Source organism: Colletotrichum paranaense, assembly GCF_030867605.1.
Source record: "Colletotrichum paranaense strain IMI 384185 chromosome Unknown Scaffold_6.1, whole genome shotgun sequence".
NCBI classification, from domain to species: domain Eukaryota; kingdom Fungi; phylum Ascomycota; class Sordariomycetes; order Glomerellales; family Glomerellaceae; genus Colletotrichum; species Colletotrichum paranaense.
The window spans coordinates 3,112,505-3,139,714 of record NW_026848964.1 but is presented as its reverse complement, the minus strand read 5'-3'; the positions used below and the strand labels follow the sequence as shown (position 1 = coordinate 3,139,714).

Sequence of the window (27,210 nt, the reverse complement as noted above, 5' to 3'; positions counted from 1 at the left end):
GAGTATTGAGGGGGAGACAAGAGGTATGGCTCAGCAGAGTGTATCGAGAGGACGGACGGGCGGACAGACGACGAGAGATGAGATGGGATGGGATGGATGAGATGGAAGCAAAGCAGCCGGCTCAGCCAGGGAAAGACTGCCATGGGGGTGTGCTGAGCTTGCTTGTTGGTCCCCTTCCCATTCTTCCCACCCCTTCGTTTTCTCTCGTCTGTTTCGCGGCAGTGATGGGGTTGCTCGAAGCACGCCCTTACATTCTCTTTCACACCCCATCGGGGGCTGACATACCTACGGTACTTGCCTATTGCACCTTATGTCAGTTTGTATTGCTTCATCGTCACTGGCTTTGCTGTACCTCGTGTTTAAGCCATGTCTCCTACTCTACCTACTTGATCGGGCATCGACTCTCGAGAGAGTCCTGGCATGGTTGGATGCCACTGTCCCTTTCATTCTACAGTTCTGCTCTGGAAAAGTTCGGCCCCGGTGTCTGTAAAAGTCAATGTGTCCGCCCACACTGTGACCCGTTTCGTTTCGATTTTCTGCTCGATGTCGGGCGGGTCTGAGTAGTTGGGGTCATCGACATGACTTAATCCGTCATCTCCTCTTCTCAATAATACCAGCTACGATTTGAGTTCCTCCGATCGGGACCGCAGGCGGTCGGGTTGCTGATGAAGCTGAGACAAGAGATCACAGCTGATAGACTGAATGAATGGAGAGAATGATACGGAGTCCCTGTCCTGCTCTACTGCTTTCCCCTCGGTGCGATGCCAATGACGAGCCCCCTGGACGATGAGCTGGAGGGATCGTAAAAGTTAAAAAAAGTCTGTGAGCACCCAGATGGCTGGATTTGGGGGCGTTGTTTATTACCTCTATGAGACAAGCCCAGTGACCCTTGTTCGTAGGTACTCCTTCGCCTCCCCTGGCTCTCAGCCAGGGGGAAGCGCACTCCAGCCACTCTTCCACACAATTGCTTGCATTTCTTTTGTGAAGCACCTTTACCCTCTTCTTTCCCCGGCACATTGTTTTCCGCCGAAAGGCCTTGTCACTGGGTCCCATTTGGAACCCTCGAGGCACCGTATTCATTAGCCTGGCTTCGATTGCTTCTGTCGGTAGAGCTTCAGACCCCAGATAAAAAGCCCTTCAATGATGAGGCGAGGCGAGGCGATGCACTGCCGATGCCGAATGACGTACATACATCGTCGTCGTAGACACCCACTTCAGTCCATGGCGGAGCAACAGACTGATCGTCAGCTTCGGAGCGGAGGAGGGAAAAAAAAGAGGAGAGACTAGGGAGAGCATGACAAAGCCGTCGAATCTCTCACACTTCAGATGCTCGAGACAACGATAAACCATGCTTCAAGTGTCTCTCGCCCTGGCTGGCAACCTCGTTGACTAAGAAATCGGAACTTGAAGCGCATCGTTATGCGAATGGGGTAACCGTTAGCCGGTACAGACCAGCTAGCCAAGTCCCAGCTAAACTCGATACTTGAATCGTGCAGCAACTGCATCCCTACAAAGGAACCCGACTCGTTATGGCCTCCAATTCCAGCCAATAGCCAAGCCCTCGTCCACTGGACTTCGAGACGCTTGTTTGGGCTTGGCCTCTGATAATATGCGTCAAACCAGTGTGGGATAGCGAACCTCAAGCTGACAATTGAAGCCCGATTTCTCAGGTTTCAGAGCCACCAATGAAGCCAGCAGGAACAGCTTTTTCGTCGCGATTCAGTCAAACTTGGGGGGAGATACCGATGTGCAACGAGGCAAATCGACTCGTCTCGGATTTGGGGGGGGGGGGGGGAACACACTGCACGTTAACTGCAGATTTCGTGTGAGGGGAAAAAATCCCAGATGGAAAATGGCCCGAGTCGGCCCCCAAGAAAAATTGGGCTAAAAGGAAATCGGTGGAGCAATTGTCAAGTCAAGACCAGACAGGAAGAGGCTTCCGTTCCCGCGAGTCTCTCATTGATAGAGTCTTCGAAGCCAATGGAAGGCGAGAAATGAAAATGACAAGCCGTCATTTGGAATATTGGAAAGGGGGCCAGCCAAGTTGACACACAAGGACTCGAAACCCCCTTTCGCTGACGAGTGCGAAAAAAACCGAATGGTATTGATAACCTGCCCGAACCAGACCAGGTTCGGCGACTTGGTGAGACTCGACGATGCCCAATGGGTGCGGTGATGGAAGCCTCACTTTTCGATTTACCGGTCTTGGATGGCCATTTCCCTAAGTGCATCCGAGTAGGTATTCTTTCACGAGACGAAAGGGAAAGCGGCACGGACGTTGACACTTTCATTCGAGAAGAACATTATGCAGACGGGCCTTGGAGTACTTGATGGACGTGCATATCTGTGCAGTTCCAAGTCAATTGCAGCCTTCTTTTTAGGAGCAGTACTTTGCATGGTGCGCAGGTAAATAGAGACGGAGATATTTGAATCGTAGGTATAGGTACCTTGGTGATTGCAAAGTGAACACGCGTTGGCCTTGATGAAAGACAAGAACCATGAACCTTGCGCGAATGTCGAGCGTGCCAAGGGGCATATAGGTGAGCGCCAGAAAGGATTAGACGGGGAGCAACTTAGCAAGTGAGGTCGAAGAGGTCGATGCAAGACCCCGGTCAGGCAGCCAGGGTTGCAAACCTGGGCTCTGTGGGTTCCTGAACGAGTGCCGGTACCTTGCTTGAGTGGTTCGGAGTGTACGGAACGCGGCAATGTATCTGTACATTGTGGATATGGCTGCTCCTACTGCAGCTGCAGGGTTGAAGGTCACCCCCTCTCTGGTCCCCTCTCCTCTTAGTCGGGGCCCTTTTGAGGAGGAGCCCTAGCGATTCAGGGATCGTGCCTGAATACAACACATTTCACACATGGACGGGCAGGCCTGTGAATGGCTCCCATTGCTCTATTGCGAATGTTGCAGAGGTCGAGAAGGTGGGGTTCGCCTGGCAGCTCGATGCAGCATCTGGCTGGACGATGGCTTCGGTTGGTCTTGTGTGGAACTCAGCCCAGAGAGGTGGTGTGAAAGCTTCTCAACTGCTTGCTTCAGGAACAGGAGCAAAACCCAACCAGCCTCGCTTGGTACTTGGCTTTCGGCAAACGAGGAGGAGGTGGGAGGTGATGAGCACCTGCAGTCGGAGTGTCCTCTGTCATTTGAGATTGCATTAGTCGGAACGCTCCCTGGACACGGCAAAAACGACCAGACCTTGCCTTACCACCAAGTTTCTCCCAGTAAGGTTCTGTGCCTCCCCTTGGCGAGGCATGATGTGTCTATAGTTGTATTGTTCATGGGGTCGTTTGTCAAGCCTGGGTGTGTGGCAGTGGTGGATGTATCCGTACGGATACCTTGAGTAAGCATGCTTTCCACCAAATTGCGGTGCATAGTCCAGACTGCGCATACGCAATATTTACCTCAGCCCGAGTACTTCGTACTGCACCTGAAGGCTCAGGGCGGATGAGATGAGGTGTATCCGTACCGTGTATGTACGGAGTATTGAGGTGAGGTCGGGTGAGGGTCGAGCGCGCGCGATTCGGACGTAGGTTGACCCGGACGTATTTGCGTTGCTTCCGCGGCATCAAGACGCAGGGGAACGAAATTGTGGTCTGGGGCTCAGTGCTCACAGACGTTGTGAGATGCCGCGATGTGGTGGGCCTCACATCTCCGGTGAAAAACATTGCGGTTCCGCTACGGATATGCTCCCATTACCAATGCCGTGCGTGAGCCTGCATTTCGGGGGGCTGGGATCCACAATTCGACGAGATTTCATCACGACAGCTCTGATCCAGCGTAATGAGATGTGAGAGAAGACGTCCGAGTGTTCAAGGTCGCTTCATCGCTTGTATCCGTACCCGTAGCATCGTACCTCTACACACGTAAGATATGGAAATTGCCTTGTAAGGTAGATGACGGTTATTGTCGTGTGAGGTGGCTGATAGAAGTGAGCTATGAGGCGAGCTTTTGCCCCTTCCATTTTGGGAGATCGAGTGCCTTGATGCAGGGGACGCGCCTCCCCAATAGAATAGGTATGTACGTACTGTTGACGCCTTACGGGCCTCAAAAAATATAGTATCAACTGAGGCAGGAAGTTGGAACGTCGGGGAAGCTATTTCGGGAAAGAACATCTCAGCGCACCTTCCATACTTCCATTTACTACTACGACATCCAAGGGCGGGCAGTATCCGTCTGTGTAACTTGCAAGTACATCGGTACTACCTACCTTATCACCCGACGAAGCCAGATACAAAATACTTTGGTTCATGCAATGGAAATGGAAAGCTTGCGTTCGCCGCGCTTATGCTTTACCTACTTCATCATTGCTCCCCCGGGTACGATACATTCGGGTAAGGCATTCGGAGTAAAGATAAAAGGAGACGAGCAAGACATCCGGATCAAGTGCCGTCGGGTGTACATATCACGCTCTTCACACCAAGGTAAGGTAGACACGGAGTAATAGCTTAGTTCAAACCCTCGAATACCCGATAGGTCTAGCGGCCCACGGGTTTCCTGCTCTTCTCCAAAGTCAAACGCTGCGTCCGGCTAATGCATTCTAAGTACCACTGGGGGACTGGGGCGGAGTTTCTCCAACACGATTAATTTTCCCTCGATGTCGTTGGAGTCTTTCTCTTGACATTCGAACACCGTTCCTCTCCAGTCTCCAGTCTCCAAAGTCCAGCGTCCATTGTCCACTCATTCTGCCGCCCCTCGTGCTGTCTGCTCCACCACACCACACCATACCGAAATATACGCCATTACACCAACACCTTCTTCACACGCCGCCGGCCTTTCGATACATCGTGTCTCCGTCCTGACCTTACTCGGTGTCTGTCTTTTTGCCCGAACTACCTTACCTTGCGCTAGTACTCACTGCAGACGCAAGAACCAAGGCCAAGACGACAAACCTTGGACCAGATAAAGCACGTGTGGTTACAGCGTTGAGTGCCAATCAAGCGCTTGCCCACACGCCTTGGGCAGCACGAACTCAATGGCCCAACCATACTTCTTACGCTGGGACGCTCCCGCCCACTTCTTCCTCCTCTTCCAGTCGGGTTGATTGCATTCCCAACCTACCTAGCTCATCGGGGGACCAGCTGCCTGCATCCAAGGCTTCTCAAGACTCAAGGCACGGCTTACGGCTACCTTACCGCAGCAACTTAAACTCCGGATGCAAGGCACCATGGCACCGCGCTGGAGTCTGGACAAGCAAAGCCTGCGTAAAGCGCGCTAAGAACGTTCAGAACCGCGCTTAGGTATGCCATCTGCGTTTGCGGCATCGCTTCAAGGTGAGGTCGGCTGACGTGGGGAGTCTCCAGCAACCTTCACGCCGCCTTACCTAAGACGACGTAGCAGATGGTTTCAACAAAGCACCGTCACCTGCTTTTCAGCCGGCGCCGTCCCTCCAAATCCCCGACTCGTCACCCGAGGCTTGTCAAATACCGTCTGTCTGTAGCCGTAACAATACAGCTTTGGACAGCGAATCTTCTACCAGATAACTGAAGGCCCGACTCAGCGGAGATGGGCGTCGTGCCTTGGAAACTGACCGCCAACGGTCGAACGAGAGGCGCCCAATCGCCGTCTTTGCTCTAGTCGAGATCACGTTTTCCATCTACACACACACCCTGAAGCATGCTTCCAAGGTGCTAGGTAGCCACCTGCGATTGTGGTGTGGCAGACCTAGCGTGTGCATGTGTTTGTGTACTTCACCCCTCCTCCAAGGCTCCAATCCTTTCTTCCTCGGCATGGTCTGGCCCGTCACGCAGCCGTTGGATGTTCTTGGGCCGATCTCAGCCTCACACAAGGCGACTACCGTCGATCATCTCAATCGACGCCTGGTTGATCCCCGGAGCTCACCATGAGATGCTCACTCGCCAAAAGAAAGTCAGCCCGCAGAGAGATCCTTCCCCAACCTCAGTCCGATCTTCCATCCACTCAAGCACATGGCCTCAGAAAAGAATGTAACGTCGGAGGGTGTTTGGAGCACACGTTGGCAGCTCGAGCTCAATAGCCTCGTTATCGCATCGTCTAGCATTGTTCCGATCTTGCCTCCCTCCCAAAACCACAAACCACTACCCACCACCCCATCCCGTCGTCTCAAGCTGCCATCACCGCCTCTGCCGCTACCGTTATTGCGCCTCGCCCGTCGGTCGATTGGTTCAGAACCTTTGTCGTTCCCTCCTTGCATCGGGATATACGCCCCATGCTCTCCCACGTTCTTGTCCAAAACGTACATGGCAATAGTAACGGCCTGCTCATCTCAAGTGCCGCCTTGCCTGATGCGGCGAAACCAGCCGAGTCGTGCTGTCCACCATCTCCAGCTTGACCCTCCGATTAAACCCATCACCGGAAGAACAAAGCCGTCACCGAAAACGGCCACCAAAAGATGAAACCAGCTCCACGAACCTTCGATTTACTCGTGCCATGCTTCTAGAAACCTTCGGAGGACAGGACAGGCTTGAACGTCTGTGCTCTCGCTGTCGTCTCCTTTAGGGGTTACCTTGTGTGGGAAATTGAAACAAGGCCCTCGGCGGACGCACTTCTGCAACGTTGGCAATAGGGGCGCCATCACTAGCCTTGACGCCAGAGATGTCAACGCGCTTGCTCACGGACCCCTCTAATAACGTCCACATCTTCAACCCGCCCGCAGCTTTACACAGGTGCCAGCTTGTGGTCTATGATTCTGGCCTGATAATGACACACGGGGGCTACCTTCACTCTCTCTCAGACCCAGTTTCAATGCGCGCCGAAAAACCTTTCACGGCCGCTCCGTAAGGTACACGTACAACCGTTGCAAGTGGTCATTGCACGCGCTAGTTAAATGAACCGTATCAGCCAAAAGACATCTCTGTCGCGACAATAGTTACTGCCACCACTGCGGTCAATGACGGCAGGACATAGAGGGTGGCCCTAAAGCGCGCTTCCGAATGTCGGTCCTGAGCATTCCAACACTAGGTTCCAGATCCTGACATTGAACCATCTAATAATCAAATTGGTTGTTAACTCTGACTTTTGCGTTGATTCATGGTCCAAGGTCTGTTGTCTATCAGTTGCAGTTGGGATAAGGACAATTAGAATCGAAGACACCACGTTGCTTCTCCGCGAATTGCATGGATCAGGTATCAAGGCGTGGTAGCAAGAGCGTTGACGCTAAACCGACCGCTTTCTGTCAACCCGTTCAACTAGTGTGTTGCCGGATATGATTCCTCATCTCTTCATGCCTGCAATTTGCTTTCCAGCTATCAAGCGCAGCCGGTAGTACCGATAGCAGACTCGTCCAAAGCTCCAACACCTCTGGATCCGTGCTGGTACAAGGAGACTGCGAGCTGTGCCGAGCAGGTAGACCGGAGTTACCGTGTCCAAGCTGTGTCGTAGCTGTGCCCTAGCCGAATTGTTCCTTTGCGTAATTTGGGCTCACATATTACGAAGTAATTCCCTTTGAGAGGAATTCGCCCGCCGATATGGGACATGAGGCAAGTATACATCATAGGCTGGCATTGTAAGAGCTGCCTCTGTTCTATGAATACACGGGGGTGGTAGTACAACAACAAGATGAGAACATTGCCTGGCGATGCCATCATGAACTCCACACATTGAAAGAGATTTCTATCTCTTGACCCAGGCGGGCATCTTTCTGGCCTTGACATGACCATGCTTCTTTCTCTCAACTTGTCTAGGATCGCGGGTAATGCAGCCAGCTGTAGCGTTGAACTTGTCAGCAACAAACCGAAGATCACTCTCACCACGGGAGTTGACTTACCTTTTCTTAGTATCGGCTTAAGACCTGGTTCGTGGACCAAGACAGCCTTGGCAATTGCCAACGTAAGAGCCTCGGCCTGTCCGGTCACACCGCCGCCTTCAACAAGTGCCCACACGTTGTACTTGTCTGTTCTCGCAGTGCTCCGGAGCGCCCAGATGGCGCTCTCACGATCATGAACTCTGCCGAATGCCTCGTTCAGGGGTTTGCCGTTGATCAGCATCTCTCCAGTGCCCTCCACAACCCAAGCGCGGGCGCTCGACGTCTTCCTGCGGCCAACACCTAAAGCGCGTCCATATCTGTCGAGAGGCACAACCTTGGCCACATTCTTGTACGGGTCGATATCGCGTTTGAATTCCTGCAGGGCTTCTTTGACCTCGCTGGGCATCAGTCCGGGGTGGATCTGATGCAGCCGCTTAACCATGCTAAGAACTTGGCTAAAGGGCATCGCCTTGACTGGTTCTCCAGTGGTCTGTCGGTAACCCTTCAAGTTCCTCCATATTTGTCGTGGGACCAATTCCGGGGGCGCCAAAGGAAGGTGCTGGTATCTCTCCACGAGAGCAGAAAGTCGGATGTAGGCGTCGTTGAAGCGAGGCTCTCTGGAGAAGTAGGATGGCGAGACGGGTAGTGGACGAGCCTTCGTAATCCCGTCAAAAGGCCGCTGGGGAGGCAAATCCAGCTTTGTGTCGATTTTGGGTTCGCTGTTTTCAACTTGAGGATCGCTCGTAGTCGACAGGCTCTTGAAGCTCGATTGCAGGCTCGATCGTTGCCATTGAGGCTTCATCGACTGACCCTTTGCCAGTTGGCGCAAGCAGAGCGTCTGCTGCAGGCCCTGGCGTAAGCTCGACATTGTTGCGGGACCTCGAGCAGCGCCCTCGTTGATGCGGTTGCTGTCGCGATATCGTGAAATGGAGACAGCCTTGAACGCCAATAGACAGAAATCTTTCCTAGCTTCGTAGCTGGGTTACGGCAGAACATCGGACGAAGATCTGGTCACGTGATGTGGCGTCAGCGCCACAGGCGCTTGGACCCTTTCTTGCTGCACTTTACCCCTCACAGACCGCAGCTGGTTGCCCTGGCGTTCGAGCTGCCGTCAATCGAGCGAGGGGCTTTCGGGTGGCGGGGCACTGCGGTCGAAATTTCATTCAAAAAAATTACTGTCACCCTGGCGGGGAACCTGAACTTTTCTCTCTCCTCTCTCTTGTCCATCACATCACGCACCTTTTGATACCCTTCCATCCCTCTCGGTCAAACAACTGATTCAAGATGGCGTTCGGAAAGCTCTTCACCTACCCGGTAAGAAAAGGAGCCCCAAATTACTCTTCAACTTCACGATGTCTAGGAATCTGATCGCTAACGAATATCGTCACCCCTCCAGGCTAACCCCCGCACCACGGCCATCCGTGCCGTCGCGAAGGCCAACAACGTCGACCTCGAGTTCATCGAGGCTGACCCTACCAAGCCCTCCGTTGAGCACCTCAAGGCCAACAAGCTCGGCAAGGTCCCCGCCTTCCTTGGCGAGGATGGCTACCCTCTCTCTGAGTGCATCGCCATTGCCATCTACAGTACGTTCTGAGTCATACTTTGCCGGTTTCGTTTTTCGAACACACAAACAACATCCCACGATTCGCAATATGATGATCAAGCTTTTTCAAATACAGTTATCCCTGTCTGAATTTCTTTGTTGACATAGTCTAAATTTCTGATCCTACCATTGGCACCGTCTACTCACTATTAGATATCGTTTGTGTAGCAAGAGCTAACGAAATGCCACAGTCACCTCTCAGAACGAAAAGACCACCCTCCTCGGCAAGACCAAGCAGGAGTAAGTGCACCGGAGGCGCATCTTTCTCTCGTTAAGCTCAGAAGTACGAGGCTAACAATTCTTCATCTAGCTACGCCTCCATTCTCAAGTGGATGTCCTTTGTGAACTCCGAGGTCCTCCCCCCCATGGGCGCCTGGTACCGCCCTCTCCTCGGCAAGGACCCCTACAACAAGAAGGCTGTTGAGGACTCCTCCAAGGTCGCCCTCAAGGCCATCAAGGTCATTGAGGAGCACCTCCTCAGCAACACCTACCTCGTTGGCGAGCGCATCACCCTCGCCGACCTCTTCGCCGCTGGCATCATTGCCCGTGGCTTCGAGTTCTTCTTCGACAAGGCGTGGCGCGCGGAGAACCCCAACGTCACCCGTTGGTACCAGACCATCATCAACCAGGACATCTGGACCGCCGTCACCGAGAAGCAGGAGTTCCTCGAGACCCCCAAGCTGACCAACGTCGCCCCCAAGAAGCCTGAGCAGCCCAAGAAGGAGGCTGCCCCCAAGCCTGCCCCCGCTCCCGCTGCTGAGGAGGCTCCCGCCGCCCCTAAGCCCAAGCACCCCCTTGCTGAGCTCCCCCGCGCCACCTTCGACCTTGAGGAGTGGAAGCGTCAGTACTCCAACATCAAGAACCACGATGAGGCCATGCAGTGGTTCTGGGACAACGTCAACCTCGAGGAGTTCTCTCTCTGGAAGGTGAAGTACAAGTACAACGACGAGCTCACCATGACCTTCATGTCCAACAACCTCATCGGCGGCTTCAACAACCGTCTTGAGGCTTCCCGCAAGTTCATCTTCGGATGCGCTGCCGTCTACGGCACCAACAACGACTCCGTCATCGAGGGCGCCTTCGTCGTCCGTGGCCAGGACTACAAGCCCGCTTTCGATGTCGCTCCCGACTACGAGAGCTACGACTTCGAGAAGCTTGACGCTTCCGCACCCGAGACCAAGAAGTTCGTCTCTGACTCTTGGGGATGGGAGGCCCCCATTACCCACAACGGCAAGGAGTACCCCGTTGCCGACGGCAAGGTCTTCAAATAAGCGCATCGCTCAACGGAGTGATCCAAATTCATGGCTTATGGCAGAGATGAAATGAGTTTACGAATAGGCTAGGAGGGTGTGCAGATGATGTTATGGACCCGAAGAGGAATATCCTGTGCGTAATGCCCACGGCTGTGTGTCAAGTTACTAGGTCTGAGTCACTAGGACGAGGCAAAAGATGCAGGTTGTTCCTGATCAAAATCAAAAGAACACTTTTCAATTTCACTAATCTCCACACGCATATTTTTTGAATTGAAAGTGATGCTTCCATAAGCTCATGCTAAGGGGTATCTCGATGCTACCAAGTCTTATCTCCGTATTCTGTGTCTTTCTTCCCAACCTCGCATATGTCCCGGTTCTGCCAAAGACTCCTTCTCCGTCAATTTTCTACGCTGGGCCCTGCACAAGACCCTCTTGCTGCTACTCTAGCCTGTATGCGTCGTTCAGCTGGAACGGATTCGTGCGCATATACGCGCTGATATCCGACTGGTAACAGAGCTGGTTGAGGTAATCATGAACCTGCGGCACCACGTAGCCCGGCTCGCTGGCGTCGCCAAAGAACTCGGGGATCTGCAGCAGGTTGTACGGCTCGCTCCGCGCCTTCTCGAGGGAGTCATCCACGAGAACGGTGTTGGTCTGGTCCCACCGGCCGCCGTACGCGGCGTCTGGGTGTGCCGCCTGCACGTTGGCCTGGGCCCAGACCATCTCCAGGCGCTTGTAGACCTGCACGCGGAGCTTGAAGTCGGCCTCGGAGAGGCCGAACTTGTCGCGTCCCCAGACGGCCAGCACGCGGCGGCGGTACGAGGCTCGCTCCTCATGGGTGTCTGCGGCGCCGAGGCCGCCTTTGAGGAGGAGCTGGTCGCACATGGATTGGACGTTCTTCGGTTGGGCAGAGGACCAGACGACGACGTGGAAGGTGTCGAGGCAGTATTGCAGGAAGCGCTTCGCGTGGGGCCGCTCGACGAAGCTTGCGGCGTTGCGGCGGTTGGGTCGGAAGAGGAGGGTGCCGTTGAGGTCCATTACGACGAGGATCGGTCGAGGGGTCGGGACGAGGGTCGGCGGGATGGAGGCTTGCTGGAGGTATTGCGGCGTGGGGTTCGGAACGCCGCCTGAGGCGGCACTGGGGGCTATGATCTTATCACGGTTGTGCGGCGCCGCGGCTCTGTTGACAGAGATGGAATGTTAGACTTTGCGACAGCATCGGAGGAGGGTAATGGACCACATAGAGACAGGATGCAACAAGGGGGGGGGACGAACGCTTTGCGAGGTCCCTTTGGAATTGTGGGTTGGTTTCCGTTGGAAGATTGCTCAGGAAGAGGAGTCGCGGAGGTCGAGGCAAAGGGAACGTTCGCGGCGTTGCCGAGACCCGGTATCGTGAAGCCGTTACTGCTCGGCTGCTGGTTTGACGGGGCGGCCATGGCCGGGGCGGGCTTGGCCCACCATTGTAGGTCGGACATGCTTTTGTGTGGAGTGTAGACGAGCCTCGAATCGCGCGAGGGAGTCGTGGGAAAGGGAAGGTAAGGTTTGTTATTGTATTCGGAGAGTGTGTCTTTTGGAGGGCAGTCGCGGGGTGGGCGACCTGGACGCTTGCGCGCGACGGTTTTGTAGAAGCAACGTTGGTGGATCTGTTGCGATCTGGCGAATATCCGGGGAACAGAAGGTTGCATGGATGGATGGGCTGGGTATCGAAGTGGGAAGGCGAAGTCAATTGAGCTGAATGTGAAATAAGATTGGTCTAGCTGCTTCCGTTGTAGTTAGGTGCAGGTCGAATATACTGTTCGGAGCGTATTCAGGGTCTTTTTTTGTCTTCGATGCGATTAGTGGAGAGGTAATTGTTCTTGCTGGGAAATCGCATTGAAAGGAATGATGGAAGTTTGTGAGGCAGATGTTATCGATAAGTTGCCGTTTCTTATCGATACGAGGTCGCTGGTCACTCTGACCCACTGAAAAGTTGCTTCGAGGTGTGGGCGAGCCTGCTTCATGTGAGTTCTGGCCCTTCACACTACGAGCATATCATTTAGTGCACCTTTCAGCTTCACAAAATCAAAAAAAATCGATACAAAATGCTGTCTGGAAAGAGGAAGCAAGGGTTTTCAGGCCTTCAGCGCCGTGTGAGGCCTCGTAGAGAAGCAGAACCTGAAGTCGATGAGCAGACGAGCAGTGAGCCGGAGGAGATGAGAATGGATGGAGAAGAGTTGAGTGAAGACGAAGAGAATGAAGATATGGAAGAGGACAACGAAGAAGTATTTACTTCGAGCCGTAAAACTACTGCAATCGTTACTAACAGCTCAAAGTCCGATGCCTCACCACCGCCAAAGAAGTCCAACATCGACATTTCATCAGTGTCTTTTGGCGCCCTCGCAAAAGCCCAGGCCTCAATGCCGTCAGCCAAACGTCGCAAGCGCGGCGCATCACCTTCAGAAGACGAAAACTCAGACTCGGGTCCGGAAGAAGTCGGCAGGAAACCCAAGCATGGCGACCACGTCAAGCGCTCAAGCAAGCACGCCCCGATGGAGCAGTCAAGCAAGAAGCCCGTCTCCCGCCGTCGCGAAATCATCGCCGTGCCCAAGATGGAGGTGCGCGACCCCCGCTTCGACCCGATGAGCGGGCCCGTCGACGAGTCCAAGGCCCGGAGGGCGTACGCTTTCCTGGACGACTACCGCAAGGACGAGATGAAGCAGCTGCGGGCCGAGATCAAGAAGACCAAGGACGCGGACAAGAAGGAGGAGATGAAGAGGATGCTGCTGTCGATGGAGAGCAAGATGAAGGCGCGGGAGCGCAAGCAGCGCGCGGACGACGTCATTCAGGAGCACAAACGCAAGGAGAAGGAGCTCGTCAAGGAGGGCAAGCAGCCGTTCTACCTCAAGAAGTCGGAGCAGAAGAAGAGGTTCTTGATGGACCAGTTTGCGGGCATGAAGAAGAAACAGGTCGACCGTACAATTGAGCGGAAGAGGAAGAAGGTTGTTGGAAGGGAGCGGAAGGAGCTCGACAAGATGCAGAGGAGACCCAGGGAATGAGCAGACATTGTCAGCGTACTTTGATTCGAGTCATGAACCCCTTGAACGCATTGCGGAAGGTCCTTTGTTTTGTCTATAATCCTCCTGTATTGTGTGTCTACACATCGATCGTACAGTTATGATACAAAATGGTACAAAGTGGATTGGGGGTAGTTCTTCGTATGCCTCCCTTAAGCATTATATCCGTTCTTCTTCAGACTCTCCTCGAACATCTCGCGGCACCTGACTTTGCTGCCGAGCTTCGCGCAAAGCAAGAACGCGCCGCTCAGCTTGCGATGCAGACTGTAAGTCTCCTCGGGTGGTGGCGCAAGTCTCTCACGGAGCATAACGGGGATAAGAGCCTTGACGCGCTCCGTGATGGTCTGGTCGTGGAAATCGTAGACTTCGGGTGCTGAGCCGAGGAAAGGCTCCGCCAGGGTGAGCACCGAGTTGACGTGGGCGTCCACCATGAGCTTGCTCTCGTGGCCTGTAAGATATCCGAGGCTCTCAGACAAACGCTTCACTTCGTCCCGGTCGGTCCTCGAGGCCGCGGCAAGGAGCTGAACGTATTGGGTAACAAATTCGTCGGGGTACTCCCGGGAAGCGCCAAAGTCGAGAAGCTCTAGCCTGTTTGTCTTGGCGTTGTAGAGGAAGTTTGTCCAGTTAGGGTCAGTCTGCATAAACTTGAACTCGGTGATCTCCCGGAGACAGAGACGGAGGATCTGGGTGCCGATCCAGTTCTTCTGCTCCTGAGTAAACGACTTGACTCTGGTGACGCCCACACCCTCCATCCAGTCCATGGTCAGAACATTCTTTCCGCAGGCTTGCAGATGAACGTCAGGCACAAGGAAAGTATCCGGCTCATCAGCCAAGAGCTCCTTGTAACGGATCAGGCACTGCGCCTCTCTCTCGTAATCGCATTCCCATCCCAGCTCGAGCCGCGCGTTGTCAATGGTTTTGTTCAGGTACAGGCCCTTAGGTAGGAGCTTGGTAGCGGTCAAGAGAATGCCCAGGTTGTCGAGGTCGGAGTTGATCGAGTCTGCGACTCCAGGGAACTGAATCTTAACCGCGACCTTGCGACCATCCTCCTTCAAGGTAGCCCGGTGAACTTGCCCGATGGACGCGGCAGCAATGGGCTTCTCCTCAAAGTCCTCAAACAGCTCGCGCCATTCCGCACCCAGATTTGCCTTGAGGACCTTGTCTCTCTGCCAGGCCGGCATGTAGTCGGCACGGTCCTGCACTCTCTGTAGAACCTCCTGAATCGGTCCCGGGAGCATCTTTGTGTCCTGGAAGCTCATCATCTGACCCATCTTCAAGGCAGCGCCGCGCATTCTCGACAGCTTTGCGACGAGCCTTTCCATGTTGCCGGCACTGAGCAATACTGAACCCTCACCACCACCGCCAAATGCTCTGCCAATGCTCTCGGTGATGGCACCACCCATCATTCCTGCTGCCAGACCGCCATAGTTCCAAAGTCTGCTTAGGCGCGTGGCGGGCACGCTGGATTCCCTGAGGGCGTATGCAGGCGGTGCTGTTTGGTCGACCGCAGCGCCCAAGATAGCTTCGACGGGAGGTTCATCCTTCGATACCGGGCCGGTAGCGGCATCGGCTGCAGACAGAGGCTCTGAAGGCATTGGTGAGTTTTCGCTTCTCAAAACTTCGCTCTTGCCAACTTCAGGTTGAGGGGCAAGCCGAGAAGTACTTGGAGCGTCCTCAGGGGTATCTGACTTCTTTGCCTCGGCACCCTTGGACAACTTGGAGAAATCGACAAACTCGGGGAGTTTTGTGGGTGGAAGTTTCCTGCGGTTACCGAAATCAACCTTTGTTGATTCTCCCTCTTTACCTAGCAATTTGGCGGCTCGGGTACTATGGAAGATGTTGACGTTGACACCTTGAGGGAGATCGTCTGCCTCTTCAGAGACAGGAGCCCCGTACGGAGCCGCCGACCTGCTCACTGAAGACCCTGCAGGAACGGTGTTATCCTTGGGCCTTTGATCCAATGGTGATACGCCTGGGAAAGGGAAAGCTGAAGGATTGGATTGCCTCAGTTCAGAGAGGACTGACCCTGAGCTTGGTGAGATACGGGCTGCATTGTTGAGATTGGGCTGGAAGCTGCTTGATGTTGTGAGCGAGGGATTACTGGGTTGAGGTGTCGATTCCTTCATTGACGGCGGCGTCTCTTTCTCGATTGTCGGCTGAGCTCCTGAGATATCGAAGGAGGCCGCAGCTTCTGTTGCGACGTCATCTCGTGTGTGCTGAGGTGCCGTGGGGGATTTGCGTGTTAAGCTGGAGGCTTTAGTGAAGCTCTCAAGCTGTCGGCCTCTCAGTGCAACATGTCTGGATGCGACTGAGCGCGAAGCTCCGAGGACAGCTGCCAAATCGACAGCAAAATCGGCGAACCTCATCGGGGAAATAGTTTGTTCAATTATGCTACACGCATGTCTTAGTGATAGTCCTTTGACATCCAGGTGGCCTCGCGGCTTTCAGGAGATGCTGGGATTATCAAATGGTCCTCGTCATGGTGGGAAAATTGAGTGACGGGTTTATGCATCTAAAGAGAACAAAAGAAGATAGCTCTAGGTAGCTTGAAGTAGTACCATGCGTATAACGGGGCCATCTATCAAAGCATATTTGTCCAACTACCATGCATTTCCAAATAGGCCAATGATTCGACGACACTACCTACTTACTTTTGCACGCAAAACTGGTCAGTGTCTCAATGTATATGCTCGTCGTTCAAATATAGAATGATTTGACTTCTCTTTGTGCTCCTTGTCAGCTGTCCTGCAGTGGTATCTCTAGTCTATCCCTGGTCCCTCGTCATGGTCATTATTCGTATAATCATTTTGGTGTTGAATCCCTTGTCGCCGAGGCGCCGCCCTTCAAAAGCGAGCCTCTTGCCCGCATGGGTGTCGCCTTCAAAGATGAAGTATGCGGACTACCTGGCCTTGGGCTGCCGATCTTCCCCCACAGCCTTTGGGCAGCAGGCGTCAGACCGCCCGAGACCCGCGGACTGGACGGGAACTTGGGCACTGGTGTTCTGTCCAACTTTCCAGTCAACCCGTTTTTCACAGACTCTCTTTTGGAATGCGCTGACCGCTCAACTAGACGGTGATGCAAAGTCTCTCGCTTCCTGTGCTCTTGCAGCTTGAATGGATTTGGCGTAGCGTCACCAGGACCGAGGTTGATTACGGGCGCAGGGAGAACTTGGTCGTCGTCGTCTTCGTCATCCACAAAGGCGTATCCATTCACTCTCGGTGTCTCTCCACCCCCTACAGCGCTCGAAGCCAGATCTTCTTTACGGGGTTTGCCAGCGATCGCGTCTCTCACAGCAGAAAGCGTCGGGGATGGAGGCCTCTCTACGATTGCTGGCTGCGGTACCCTCGTGTTCTGATAGTTGATCGATTTAGGCGGCATCATCGATTGGGCCTGCGCCTTCTGAGCTGGGCTCTCGTAGTCGTCGTCCACACCATCCGGGCCGAACATCAAATTGTTCTTGGGATTGGCGTTCCAACTGTCCGGTCTCGCTGGCCTGTCATCCACGTCCTTGATTGCCAGTCTGTCCCTTTTCCACCCATCGTCCACCAGACTCCTTGTCTCCAGCAATTTGGCTTCGACTTCCGCCTGTTTGATCATCTGTTTTGAAGGCAGCTTGTTCCCTCGCCAGATCCACTCGTATTTCTCTGCCTTCTTCTGATTCTGTTTATCCATGAGCTTGTAAAAGCTCTCATTGTCCTCGCTGGTGTAAGTGGCCTGGAAATTGGCCAGGCTCATATTGGTGTCCACGGCTGGTTTTGGCGCTTCGTATACCGTCGATGCCACTGATGCCGGCGTATCTGCGCCATATGCGGATGGTGTTCGTCCAGCGCTGTTAAAAGGCATGGGCCTTTTGACCCTATTCCTTCCCGGCGTCATCACACGCTCCAGCCTCTGGCCAGCATTGGAAATCCATGCCTTGTCTTTTGATTCGAGAGCGTCGAGGTACTCTTGCTGTGTCTCGGCCTCGAGGAGTCCGGGGAAGAAGTCACGTGCAATGATCTGCGATAAGGCGTCGGTGTAGGTATCTTCATCTATGACCTTTTTCGGGCGTTTGATTTTCTTCGCGGCAGGCGGTGGTGGCATCAGTTCGAGGTCGGTCCGCTTGCGCACAAGCGCGGTTGATGTACGTTCTTGAGGCTCCATCATTGACAGACTGGGGCCGATCACGTTGAAAAGTCAGCGTTGAAAGGAATGTAGGTACACGAGGAGCGCGCCGCCAGCGCCATGCGTTGGGTAGATGTCGCGTGAGGAGTTTGATGTCGGATCGATGTGCTGAGGCCAATCTGAAAGTCTGAGTTGCGCCCAAGTTCGGGTCCGAGTGACATGGGGCGGCTCCGATAAGCGATAAGGTTAGACTCGCCAAAAGGTAGGTAATTATGCAACTACCAGGTATCAAGGCTACGGGTACCTCAGGCTTCCCTGTCGAAGGGGTCCTGCACTACGTACATCATGCCTGGAGGTGTAAGTCGTCCGTACTCCGCTAAAGTACCTACCTTCCCAGGCATCCGTAGTGGCCGATGGAAGCTCATTCCTCACGGGAGCAGAGGGAGGGGCCAGACCACGGCGCCGCCCTTTCAGCGCCCCTGTCGGACTCCTGAAGTGGCAACCCAGTGCCACCCCGCTGCAACTGTATCGCACCGTGCGGTAGCAGCGCACTGTTTCCTGTTAGCTCCGAATACTGAAGAGGGTTTAAGGGCCGAACCGTCGCAAAAGGAAGCTTTCGAATCCGACCCAAGCCCGGCAACTTCAACCTTCGAAGAGCTTCTGCTGCATAGCAAATTTTGCTACAACCACCTCTTCTTTCCCGCCCCCAATTTTGCGATTCGGCTGGGGAAATCACACTCGAAATTCACGCTCACGGAAACGTCAACTGAATTTCCCACTGTTTCGTGTGCGAACGCCAGCTGGAGAAACCCCTCCATCGTCTCTCAACTGCGATACGGATACCCCACACTTTGGTTCTGCAGTAGAGTACCGTTGCCGCCGCCATGTCTACGCCAGAGGAAAAGGCGACAGCCTTCAAGAATGAAGGCAACAAGGCCTTTGCTTCTCACGATTGGCCCGCTGCTATCGAGTTCTACACCAAGGCTATTGAGCTCAACGACAAAGAGCCAACGTTTTTCACCAACCGCGCCCAGGTTCGTTGCCCCCTCGCTGCGCCCAGGCTGCGAAGTCAAGCTGCTCGCGTGACTAATACAATCTTGACTACGAGTAGGCAAATATCAAGTCTGAAGCATTCGGCTATGCTATTGCGGATTGTTCGAAGGCGATCGAGCTCAACCCCAACTTCGTTAAGGTGGGCAATCCCGGACACAGCCAATGATCCTGGTTTGCTGACGTCGGTACGACTTTAGGCATACTTCCGCCGAGGCCTTGCCCAAACCGCCATTATCAGACCAAAGGACGCTCTCGGCGACTTCAAGAAGTGTATAGCACTCGACCCAAATAACAAGGATGCTAAGTTGAAGCTGGACGAATGCAGAAAGATTGTTCGCAAGTTGGACTTCTTCGCCGCCATCGAGGTTGGTGACGAGCCGTCAGCTGCGGAAGGCCTTGATCTTAGCACCATCAGTGTTGAGGATGACTACGATGGCGTCAGATTAGGAGAGGAGATGACGCAAGAGTTCATTGACGACATGACGGAGCGTTTCAAGAACGGCAAGAAGATCCACAGGAAATATGTCTACCAAATCATCCTGGCCGTCAAGAAGCTTGTCTATGACGAGCCGACTATGGTGGAGATGAAGATCCCCGAGGGCACACAACTCACAGTCTGCGGTGACACACACGGTATGTTTCTGTGCATCTCATTTGGTACCAAAATACTTACTTGTAGCCAGGCCAATACTTTGATCTCATGGAGCTTTTCCGTCTCAACGGAACGCCCAACGACAAGCACTTCTACCTCTTTAACGGTGACTTTGTCGACCGTGGATCATGGTCTTGCGAAATCGCTCTTCTGCTCTACGCATACAAGTGGCTTCGACCTAACGCTTTCTTCCTGAACCGTGGTAACCACGAGACCGATGACATGAACCGTGTGTACGGTTTCGAGGGCGAGTGCAAGGCGAAGTACAACGAGAGAATATTCAAGCTCTTCTCAGAGAGTTTCTCTGCTTTGCCCCTGGCAACTCTGATCGGCACCAAGTACCTTGTGCTGCACGGTGGTCTGTTCTCAGACGACAAGGTCACTTTGGACGACATCCGAAAGCTCGACAGACACGCCCAGCGCCAGCCTGGCCAGGCGGGTCTCATGATGGAAATGCTGTGGACGGACCCCCAAGAGGAGCCCGGCCGTGGCCCGAGCAAGCGCGGTGTTGGCATGCAGTTCGGCCCCGATATCACCAAGAGATTCTGCGAGAACAACGGTCTCGAGGCCGTCATTCGCAGTCACGAAGTTCGCATGGATGGCTACGAGGTGCAGCACGACGGCCGTTGCATTACTGGTAAGTTTCTGTGCTCTCCCATGACCGTCCATGACCTGGAATTGACTGTCGTAGTGTTCTCCGCGCCAAGATACTGCGACTCCACCGAGAACAGGGGAGCCTACATCAATGTAGGCCCCGATTACAAGCTCGACTTCAAGCAGTTCGACGCCGTTCCTCACCCGGATATCAAGCCTATGGTAAGACATATCCCTTCCTCCTTTTTTCCTTCTGCCGCTGACCTTCCACTTTCAAGGCGTATGCCCAGAGTTCTCTCATGTCTTCTCTGATGTAGTTTGATGATATGCGGACGGCCGTCCCTAAGGTATGAAAAGGTATAGTTTGCATCCGCAGCATACATGGTGCATGTGATCGGCGCATATAAGGGGCTGGGTGGCAGCGTGGGTTTGGCCATGCGGATAAATCGGAGTTCTTGCCCTGCGGGCGCACACAATAACCCCGAATCTAGAATAATACGACGGTTGGGTGTTTGGCCAAAAGAAAGACCAGTTCTTATTCTTGTTCTCCGTAGCTCTACCGAGGTGTAGGTTCATGACGACCAAAGCTTGTCCTGGCCATCGGTGCCGACGATAGCGCCCAAGTAGTCAGAGCACTGCTTCACCCGGAGAACTCGCCGGCTTCCCTGGTCCGAGACACCTGCCCACGCCGTGATCGCGGCGGCGAAGGGGCTAAGATCCTGCCGGGGCACGCGCAGCCAGCACTGTGCGCCCTCGACTTTGAGTATATCGATGGGAATGGCGGAGCCTGTTGCGCCCAGGAATTGGGCGAGAGCAGCATTGCAATACGAGCGTACTTGAAGATTGTCCAGTTCCAATGCCTCTTGTGTTGTCGGAGACTCGGAGATGAGTTCCAAATGAGTGTAGGAGAAGATCGGGGCCTTGATAGTGCATGTGAGAAGCTCGTGAGATTTCTGGCCCGTTGCGCGCCATGTGCTGGCGGGTGCGTCGCCAGCTGATGAGTTTTCCGTCGTCATATTGGCTGTTTTCTCTCTGGTCGATTAATGAGGTCTTTCTCGACGCTTCTTTGACAGAATATGGGCTCTGTGAGTTCCTTAGATTGAAGAGATGTGTGACAGGCGGCAGGAGAGAATTTCAATGAGAGAGAAGAATAGCATGTAATGTGATTCGAGCAGGGAATCAAAGAAGCTCTGGAGGTGGGTCTGCGCCAAAATCAATCATTATCCATGTACTTGTATATATGCATACACCGGATAGGTTACTTTGAGTCTGGGCCATCAATGGAAAACACCGATGTCTTTCACTCGGGTGCCCCACATTTGACTTCCAGCTGCTTGAGGAACTCTTAGCCAGAGCCTCTCTTCCGCCAGAAAGACCATTAATGAAGCTCTAGCTTTTGCGACTTTCACCCTCACCCTTGCGATACACTTCTCAACCGCCCGCCCCATCCTTCTCGAACACCGAAGACAGAATCTCCGATCGGAAAGATAATCTCAAAAGGATGTCGGCTGATAACTTCGTCGCGCCCGGTCAGCAGCGCTACCTCCGCGCCTGCATGGTCTGCTCAATCGTCATGACCTACTCTGTACGTCCACAGTCAACTTTTCCTACAACACTATCCGGATGAAAGGCCTCGGTGGGAATGATCCACTGCACGGAATCAATAAGACTGACATTGTCCCTCGAACTAGCGCTTCCGCGACGAAGGCTGCCCCAACTGCGAAGACTTCCTCCACATGGCCGGCTCCCAGGACCAGATCGAGAGCTGCACGTCCCAGGTCTTCGAGGGCCTCATCACCCTCTCAAACCCGAAGCGCTCCTGGGTGGCAAAGTGGCAGCGCCTGGACAACTACGTGAGGGGCGTCTACGCGATCAAGGTCTCGGGCCAGCTGCCCGACGAGATTCGCAACACGCTCGAGGAGGAGTACAGGATACACTATATTCCGTCAGTAACGCCCTCTCTCTATCTATCTCTTTCAATGTTACGTCTCTTCTTTGGCGTGGATTCCGGGAAAAGAGTGGATGTCTAGCTTTGGGTGCATTTTTGACTGACTTTGGTAACAGGCGCGACGGAACGGAGACGGAGGTTGATGCTTGAGATTGGCTACAAGTTTTTGAACAATGTGCTTCTTTACATACAAGGCGTTTTACGGGGAGTCAAAGAAGGTCGGCAAGGAGTCAGGGAAGACTCTATTCAGATGAATCAATTCTCAAAATGGTATCTAAAAGTGCAACCCGAGTTTTGCCCATGGAAGTTATTGAACCTCCTTTTTCGTTACAATGTGATGCTGCCCCTGCTTTAAACCCAAACGCCTTTCGATGGACGCGAAATCGATCCCTGATTCACAGTTGGACTCACCGCTGATCCGTCTTTTGCTTCTTGAACGCAAACCCGCCAAAACCAGACCCGGATCCGTCTCGTGGTCGTTTCCCCTTCTGCCTCTCCATGTCCTCTTTCATGATCCTTTCCGCCTCACTCATCTTCTTCGGCTGCTCAAAGGCAGATTTCTTCGCGCCGCCCACCAGCGCGTTCTTCTTCGCCTGCGCAAACACATTCTTGGTCTGAGGTTTCGCCGTCATCTTGAGCGATAGACCGCCTCCGAGAGACGGCTTCTCGACAGGCTTGTCCTCTGTCTTCTCGGACGCCACTGTATTCGTCGCTGTAGTCGAGACCTCAGGATCGGCAGACTTGGACTGCGCTCCCGTTGGGCTGGGCTCCTTCTTCGCCGCCGCAGGCTTGGCGCCGAACGACAACGACACCTTCTCTCCTTCCGTCCTCTGCAGCCCCCTCTCCCGCCCTTCTTCGTCATCGGGCTTCTCACCCCTCGCCTCGGCTGCCTTCTGCGCCCTCTTGATCTGCTCACGGATCATCATCTGCTCCACCTCCTCATTGCCCCGATCCTGGGCCTCTTTCCTCCTCAACGCCTCTTGCCTCTTGAGCGCCTCTGGCGAGTTATCGATCCACGCAATGTGAATACCCTTCTCGTTCTCCTCGACGCGGCAGATGCCTTCCCGCCCCAGGTGCTTCGCAAATTCGGTCAAGCTGGGCCACTTTGTCGCGTTCATGTGCACGTGCTCCTTGTTGGCAATGTACTCCTGGTAAAAGTGATTGATCTGCACCTGCTTCTCGCCGTGCCCCGTGCGCAGCAGCTGCGTGAAGTCGCGGAGGAACTGGTTGCTGTACTCGTTGAGGAACTTTTTCGGGTCCTCGCCCACGACGAGCATCTGCCGCACGTGCGACTCGGACTGCGTGTGCATCTTGAAGCCGTTCTCGTCGCGGCACTGCTTCTCGCAGACCTGGCAGTACCAGCGCAGCCGCTGGAGGCCTTTGCTCTTGAGCTTGTTGCTCAGGTGCTTTGTCGAGCCGACTTCTGCTTTCGGCATCTTGGGCGTTCTTTTTTCGGGGCGTTCTTTAGTGGACGGTTTCTGATATGGAAGAGGGGGTTGTTTTGGAGGTACGATGGTAGGATCTATATGTCGTGGGCAGGGTTCCGATAAGTGGCGCGTGTGGGATTCGAGGTTGGATGCAGTTATGTTGACAGGAGAAGATCGTCGCAAAGCAACCTTGAACGAGCCCTTCCAGGGTCGGTTGTGGATCCTTCTGTTGCTGCTTATCTTATCGGAATTGACAAGGGTCTGCGCCCAGCTCATGAAAGAAGTGGCGGGGCAGAGCCGTGTGCGATGGCCATCTAAGCACTGTATTCCACTTCGCCGACCTCGGCCTGACGGGTAAATATTTACGTTCGTCTGGTTACCGGGGTGGTTCTTGATTGCCAGCTATTGCAATATTGACAATTTCTTGTCAGGTAATTCTCATGTTCTCAACTCCATTAGTTGATGGTGTGTCGATATGATTGATTGCCTCTGGACCTGATCCGCGATCTACTCTACCAACGCCTAGAATTTTGATGCCAAAGTTGACCTAATCATGTGCATTTGATATATACCTCTAGATAAATCAAGGGAATCTTGTCTTTTCCAACCCAGACTCTTCGTTCTTTCTTCTTTTCTGATCCAACAATGCAAATTCATGCTCCATTTTTAGATGACCCGACCCATGGGAAAACTTATATACTTCAATCCAAAAAGGTAGAGCTCGCTCCCACCGCGCGCAGTTGAAGCGCGCGGGGCAGTTCGAGACGAAAGCCCTAGTCAAGGAAAGTGAATAGATTTGTGTGCAAGATGTTCATGGCACGAGTAGCGTCGCGGGCGTCAATGACGCAGGAAATATTGATCTCGCTGGCACCTGTGTCGAAACGTTAGCAAGCGTCTTCTCTCGCAACCCAACCCCCCCCCACTCCCCCCAAGATGGCCTACCCTGTGAGATCATCTCCAAGTTGACGTTGTGCTCGCCTAGCGTGGAGAACATGCGACCGGCGATACCAATCATGTTCTTCATCTCCGCACCAACCAGGCTCAGGATGGCCATGTCATGGAGCACGCTGACGTCGCCACATTCCTCCAGCTCAAGCCGCGCCTTGTCGAAGCTGCCACCCTCTGAATTTCCGGCGTGGATGGCCATGGACACGTGAACTTCACTCGTGGAGATGAGATCGACAGAGATCTGGTTGCTGTCGAGGATAGAAAAGACCTTTGCGAAGAAGCCGTGGGAAATGGACCGCTTGTTGGAGTGCACGTTGATGACGGAGATCTTGTCCTTGATCGTGACAGCCGTGGGCCTCTTTGGCTTTTGGACCAGGGACGGGTCTGCGGGTGCTGACCGTTGGATCTGATGGCCGGCAGTGAGGATGGGGTCGGGCACGACGATGGTGCCGACTCCCCTTGGGTTCTTGACGTTCTTGATGCGGATGGGAATAGGGGGCGAGGCGTGAATAACCTGATCCATGGTCAAGTGATGGATGACCTCGGAACCGTAGAACGTCAACTCGGCTGCCTCAGATGGTGTGATGGAGTGCAACAGGCGGGCCGTAGGAACCTTGGTCGGGTCTGCTGTGAAGATTCCATCAACCTCCTTCCACACCTGGAGCTCATCCGCCTTCAGACCGACTGAGCACAGCGCCGCGCAGAGATCCGTGTAGCCTCGGCCAATGTCACCATCGATCAGGCTTCCGGGAACGTTGCCAAAGAAGCCAGTGACCACGGGGACTCGGTCCTCGCAAGCCGTGATCTTTTTCCTCAGTACCGCTGCGGCCTCCTGGTAGAAGCCCTGGCTCAGACGAGCCGTGGCATCATGGTGGAACGCGTCACTGAGATCCACATATTCCGCGGCGACGCCCTGCGAGTCTGATTAGCGGCATTTTCAAGACAGTGGACAGCCATGTCCATTCCGTACCAAGTCCTTCAGCAATGTGGCCATGAACCGGCAGCTGAGTTTTTCACCAAAGCTGATGCATCGATCCTTTGACCTTGAGTTGACCTCGAGGTTAAATCTCCTGGCTGCGACGATGTACTCGACCAGCTCTTGGCACTCGTCGCGGATCTCCTGTTCCAAGGAGGCCTGTAATTCTGGGTTGCGCAGGAAAGTCTTGACTGCCGATACGTGGTCTTTGCAAATGTCATCAATAAGACCCTTGGCCTCGTTCATGAGCTCATTCTGTGTCTCTTCGGGCGTCGTGGGCGCCGCAATGCCCTTGAGCTTGTTAAACACGCCAAGCAGTCTTTGGCGGAGGGTGTCAGTTGAGAATGAAGGCTGGGTTGCGTTTCTGAGTGACTCACCGGCTGGTGGTGCCCTCAATCTTCTTGCCCGTGCTTCTTGCCGAGCAGACGACGACGACCTTGTTGTGGGAAAGGCTTGCTCTAAAACACGAATGTGTCAGTCAGGTCACAATCCTACTTGAGAATTGTGTGTTTCGTACCGGACAATATCCGTGGCGATCTGGCGTGTGAGTATACTGGATCAGCCTCATGCAGCAATCGTGCCTCTTTCAGTGGAGAGTAACAAACCTTGTCTGGAAACTTTCCAACACTGGTTCCGCCGAACTTCTGCACCACCCAGCCATTGCTGGATGTGTTCCCTATCGTTTGACTACTCATGATGTATCAATGGCTACGCGCAGAGCCTAAAGTGGTTGGTTTTGGGGTATGAGTGCTTAAGGCGGGCCAAGAAGGAGGGGCACTGTGAGCGACGGGGGAATGGGAGGGAGAGAGGGAAAAAAAAATAAAGAATGGCGACGGATAGACTGGGACGTCAACCCTCTCAAACTGAGTGTCTTATGCGAGATGCGTCACGCAGCAAGGCGTTCAGCAAAAAAGAGAAAGCGGTATGACAGGTGCAGGGAGTTTACAGAGTGGGAAGAGAGAGTCCACGGCTCGAATGCGGTGGAATTGCTATGTTCAAGGTGGTTTATGTTGCGGTGGATTAAACCAAGGCGATGGGGATGGGACGAAAGTGGGATGTGGTGGAGCGACGAAATCGGCGACGCTTGTGCAAGTTGCAGCGTCCAAATTTTTGCGTTTCCGGAATATCGGAGGCGGGCCCGAATCTCTCACACTATTCGTGCCTACCTACACAGAGAGACCTTACAGATACACTGCTGCAAGGTCACCAAACAATGACAGCCGTACATTGGTCAGTTTACTATCTGTCTTGACGTACAATCCTCAGCAGTGCCGTTCCTTGGTCAAAAGGTAATAATGAATGGGCCTTGAGTTTTGAAATCCCGGGTAATCCTCCAACGCATACCTGCCACGCCGCTGCCGTTGCTGCTACCTACCTATCTGTACGGTCTCTGCCGATAGATCCCCTGGCTTGACCTGGCTTCTGCAAAGACCTGTACGACCGAGGGCTCTGAATTGGGCAGTGTGTCCCGCGGCAGCCTCTATCCGTGACAATTTCTTTGTCTGAGTCATACGCAGTATCGGTGCTTCACTAGCCCCTCTGAAGAAGGTAATTTGACACCGATGGCAAACCTGTCCGTCTCTTCAATATCCAGGAAACTCTAGATAATAGAGTACGGTTCCAGGACGACCATTTAGTAATCACCCATGAACCCCACGGGGGTCACTCGCTGTGTGCGTCCGCTCTGGTGGTCTCTTCAAGCCTCTGCGTTGTCGCTGCCGTCTCCCGTCCAGCCACTCCACAAATGCGGTCTCGTAAAGAGCCTATGAAACCTCTCTCGAAGAAAACCTTTAGGTGCCGAATCCTGGCGACCGCGCGGGGATGGCGAATCAGAGACTGGCCGATGACGAAGTGACAGACGGGGATCCCACGCCCCCAGTG

General features: G+C 53.9%; 13 protein-coding genes across 13 annotated transcripts; 4 read left to right on the top strand and 9 right to left on the bottom strand.

The window, feature by feature from the left end:
* Positions 1-2,852: 2,852 nt before the first annotated feature.
* Positions 2,853-3,386, bottom strand: CPAR01_08715 (uncharacterized protein; the record flags this gene model as incomplete). The annotated part of the gene is made up of 3 exons (XM_060492982.1): positions 2,853-3,016; positions 3,074-3,134; positions 3,186-3,386. 3 exons carry the CDS (start codon positions 3,384-3,386, stop codon positions 2,853-2,855), a joined length of 426 nt encoding a protein of 141 aa, XP_060349352.1.
* Positions 3,387-6,409: 3,023 nt separating this feature from the next.
* CPAR01_08714 (uncharacterized protein) lies at positions 6,410-6,612 on the bottom strand (the record flags this gene model as incomplete). Its single annotated transcript, XM_060492981.1, has 2 exons — positions 6,410-6,466; positions 6,520-6,612. 2 exons carry the CDS (start codon positions 6,610-6,612, stop codon positions 6,410-6,412), a joined length of 150 nt encoding a protein of 49 aa, XP_060349351.1.
* A 973-nt stretch (positions 6,613-7,585) lies between these two features.
* Positions 7,586-8,586, bottom strand: CPAR01_08713 (ribosomal protein S9/S16; the record flags this gene model as incomplete). The annotated part of the gene is made up of 2 exons (XM_060492980.1): positions 7,586-7,677; positions 7,740-8,586. 2 exons carry the CDS (start codon positions 8,584-8,586, stop codon positions 7,586-7,588), a joined length of 939 nt encoding a protein of 312 aa, XP_060349350.1.
* A 416-nt stretch (positions 8,587-9,002) lies between these two features.
* Positions 9,003-10,592, top strand: CPAR01_08712 (glutathione S-transferase domain-containing protein; the record flags this gene model as incomplete). The annotated part of the gene is made up of 4 exons (XM_060492979.1): positions 9,003-9,032; positions 9,115-9,301; positions 9,513-9,561; positions 9,632-10,592. The coding sequence occupies 4 exons, from the start codon at positions 9,003-9,005 to the stop codon at positions 10,590-10,592; spliced, it is 1,227 nt and encodes a 408-aa protein (XP_060349349.1).
* Positions 10,593-11,012: 420 nt separating this feature from the next.
* CPAR01_08711 (phosphoprotein phosphatase) lies at positions 11,013-12,259 on the bottom strand (the record flags this gene model as incomplete). Its single annotated transcript, XM_060492978.1, has 2 exons — positions 11,013-11,754; positions 11,850-12,259. The coding sequence occupies 2 exons, from the start codon at positions 12,257-12,259 to the stop codon at positions 11,013-11,015; spliced, it is 1,152 nt and encodes a 383-aa protein (XP_060349348.1).
* Positions 12,260-12,655: 396 nt separating this feature from the next.
* On the top strand, positions 12,656-13,609 carry CPAR01_08710 (uncharacterized protein; the record flags this gene model as incomplete). The annotated part of the gene is made up of 1 exon (XM_060492977.1): positions 12,656-13,609. One exon carries the CDS (start codon positions 12,656-12,658, stop codon positions 13,607-13,609), a length of 954 nt encoding a protein of 317 aa, XP_060349347.1.
* A 170-nt stretch (positions 13,610-13,779) lies between these two features.
* CPAR01_08709 (ABC1 family protein) lies at positions 13,780-15,993 on the bottom strand (the record flags this gene model as incomplete). The annotated part of the gene is made up of 1 exon (XM_060492976.1): positions 13,780-15,993. The coding sequence occupies one exon, from the start codon at positions 15,991-15,993 to the stop codon at positions 13,780-13,782; it is 2,214 nt and encodes a 737-aa protein (XP_060349346.1).
* Positions 15,994-16,429: 436 nt separating this feature from the next.
* Positions 16,430-17,770, bottom strand: CPAR01_08708 (nuclear protein Es2; the record flags this gene model as incomplete). Its single annotated transcript, XM_060492975.1, has 1 exon — positions 16,430-17,770. The coding sequence occupies one exon, from the start codon at positions 17,768-17,770 to the stop codon at positions 16,430-16,432; it is 1,341 nt and encodes a 446-aa protein (XP_060349345.1).
* Positions 17,771-18,615: 845 nt separating this feature from the next.
* On the top strand, positions 18,616-20,347 carry CPAR01_08707 (uncharacterized protein; the record flags this gene model as incomplete). The annotated part of the gene is made up of 6 exons (XM_060492974.1): positions 18,616-18,765; positions 18,843-18,923; positions 18,982-19,417; positions 19,468-20,073; positions 20,128-20,252; positions 20,309-20,347. The coding sequence occupies 6 exons, from the start codon at positions 18,616-18,618 to the stop codon at positions 20,345-20,347; spliced, it is 1,437 nt and encodes a 478-aa protein (XP_060349344.1).
* A 255-nt stretch (positions 20,348-20,602) lies between these two features.
* Positions 20,603-21,046, bottom strand: CPAR01_08706 (uncharacterized protein; the record flags this gene model as incomplete). The annotated part of the gene is made up of 1 exon (XM_060492973.1): positions 20,603-21,046. One exon carries the CDS (start codon positions 21,044-21,046, stop codon positions 20,603-20,605), a length of 444 nt encoding a protein of 147 aa, XP_060349343.1.
* Positions 21,047-21,531: 485 nt separating this feature from the next.
* On the top strand, positions 21,532-22,128 carry CPAR01_08705 (transcription elongation factor spt-4; the record flags this gene model as incomplete). The annotated part of the gene is made up of 3 exons (XM_060492972.1): positions 21,532-21,615; positions 21,722-21,975; positions 22,095-22,128. The coding sequence occupies 3 exons, from the start codon at positions 21,532-21,534 to the stop codon at positions 22,126-22,128; spliced, it is 372 nt and encodes a 123-aa protein (XP_060349342.1).
* A 257-nt stretch (positions 22,129-22,385) lies between these two features.
* On the bottom strand, positions 22,386-23,414 carry CPAR01_08704 (uncharacterized protein; the record flags this gene model as incomplete). Its single annotated transcript, XM_060492971.1, has 1 exon — positions 22,386-23,414. One exon carries the CDS (start codon positions 23,412-23,414, stop codon positions 22,386-22,388), a length of 1,029 nt encoding a protein of 342 aa, XP_060349341.1.
* A 764-nt stretch (positions 23,415-24,178) lies between these two features.
* CPAR01_08703 (aspartate kinase) lies at positions 24,179-26,024 on the bottom strand (the record flags this gene model as incomplete). The annotated part of the gene is made up of 6 exons (XM_060492970.1): positions 24,179-24,276; positions 24,348-25,266; positions 25,324-25,648; positions 25,707-25,787; positions 25,847-25,866; positions 25,935-26,024. 6 exons carry the CDS (start codon positions 26,022-26,024, stop codon positions 24,179-24,181), a joined length of 1,533 nt encoding a protein of 510 aa, XP_060349340.1.
* Between the last annotated feature and the right edge of the window lie 1,186 nt (positions 26,025-27,210).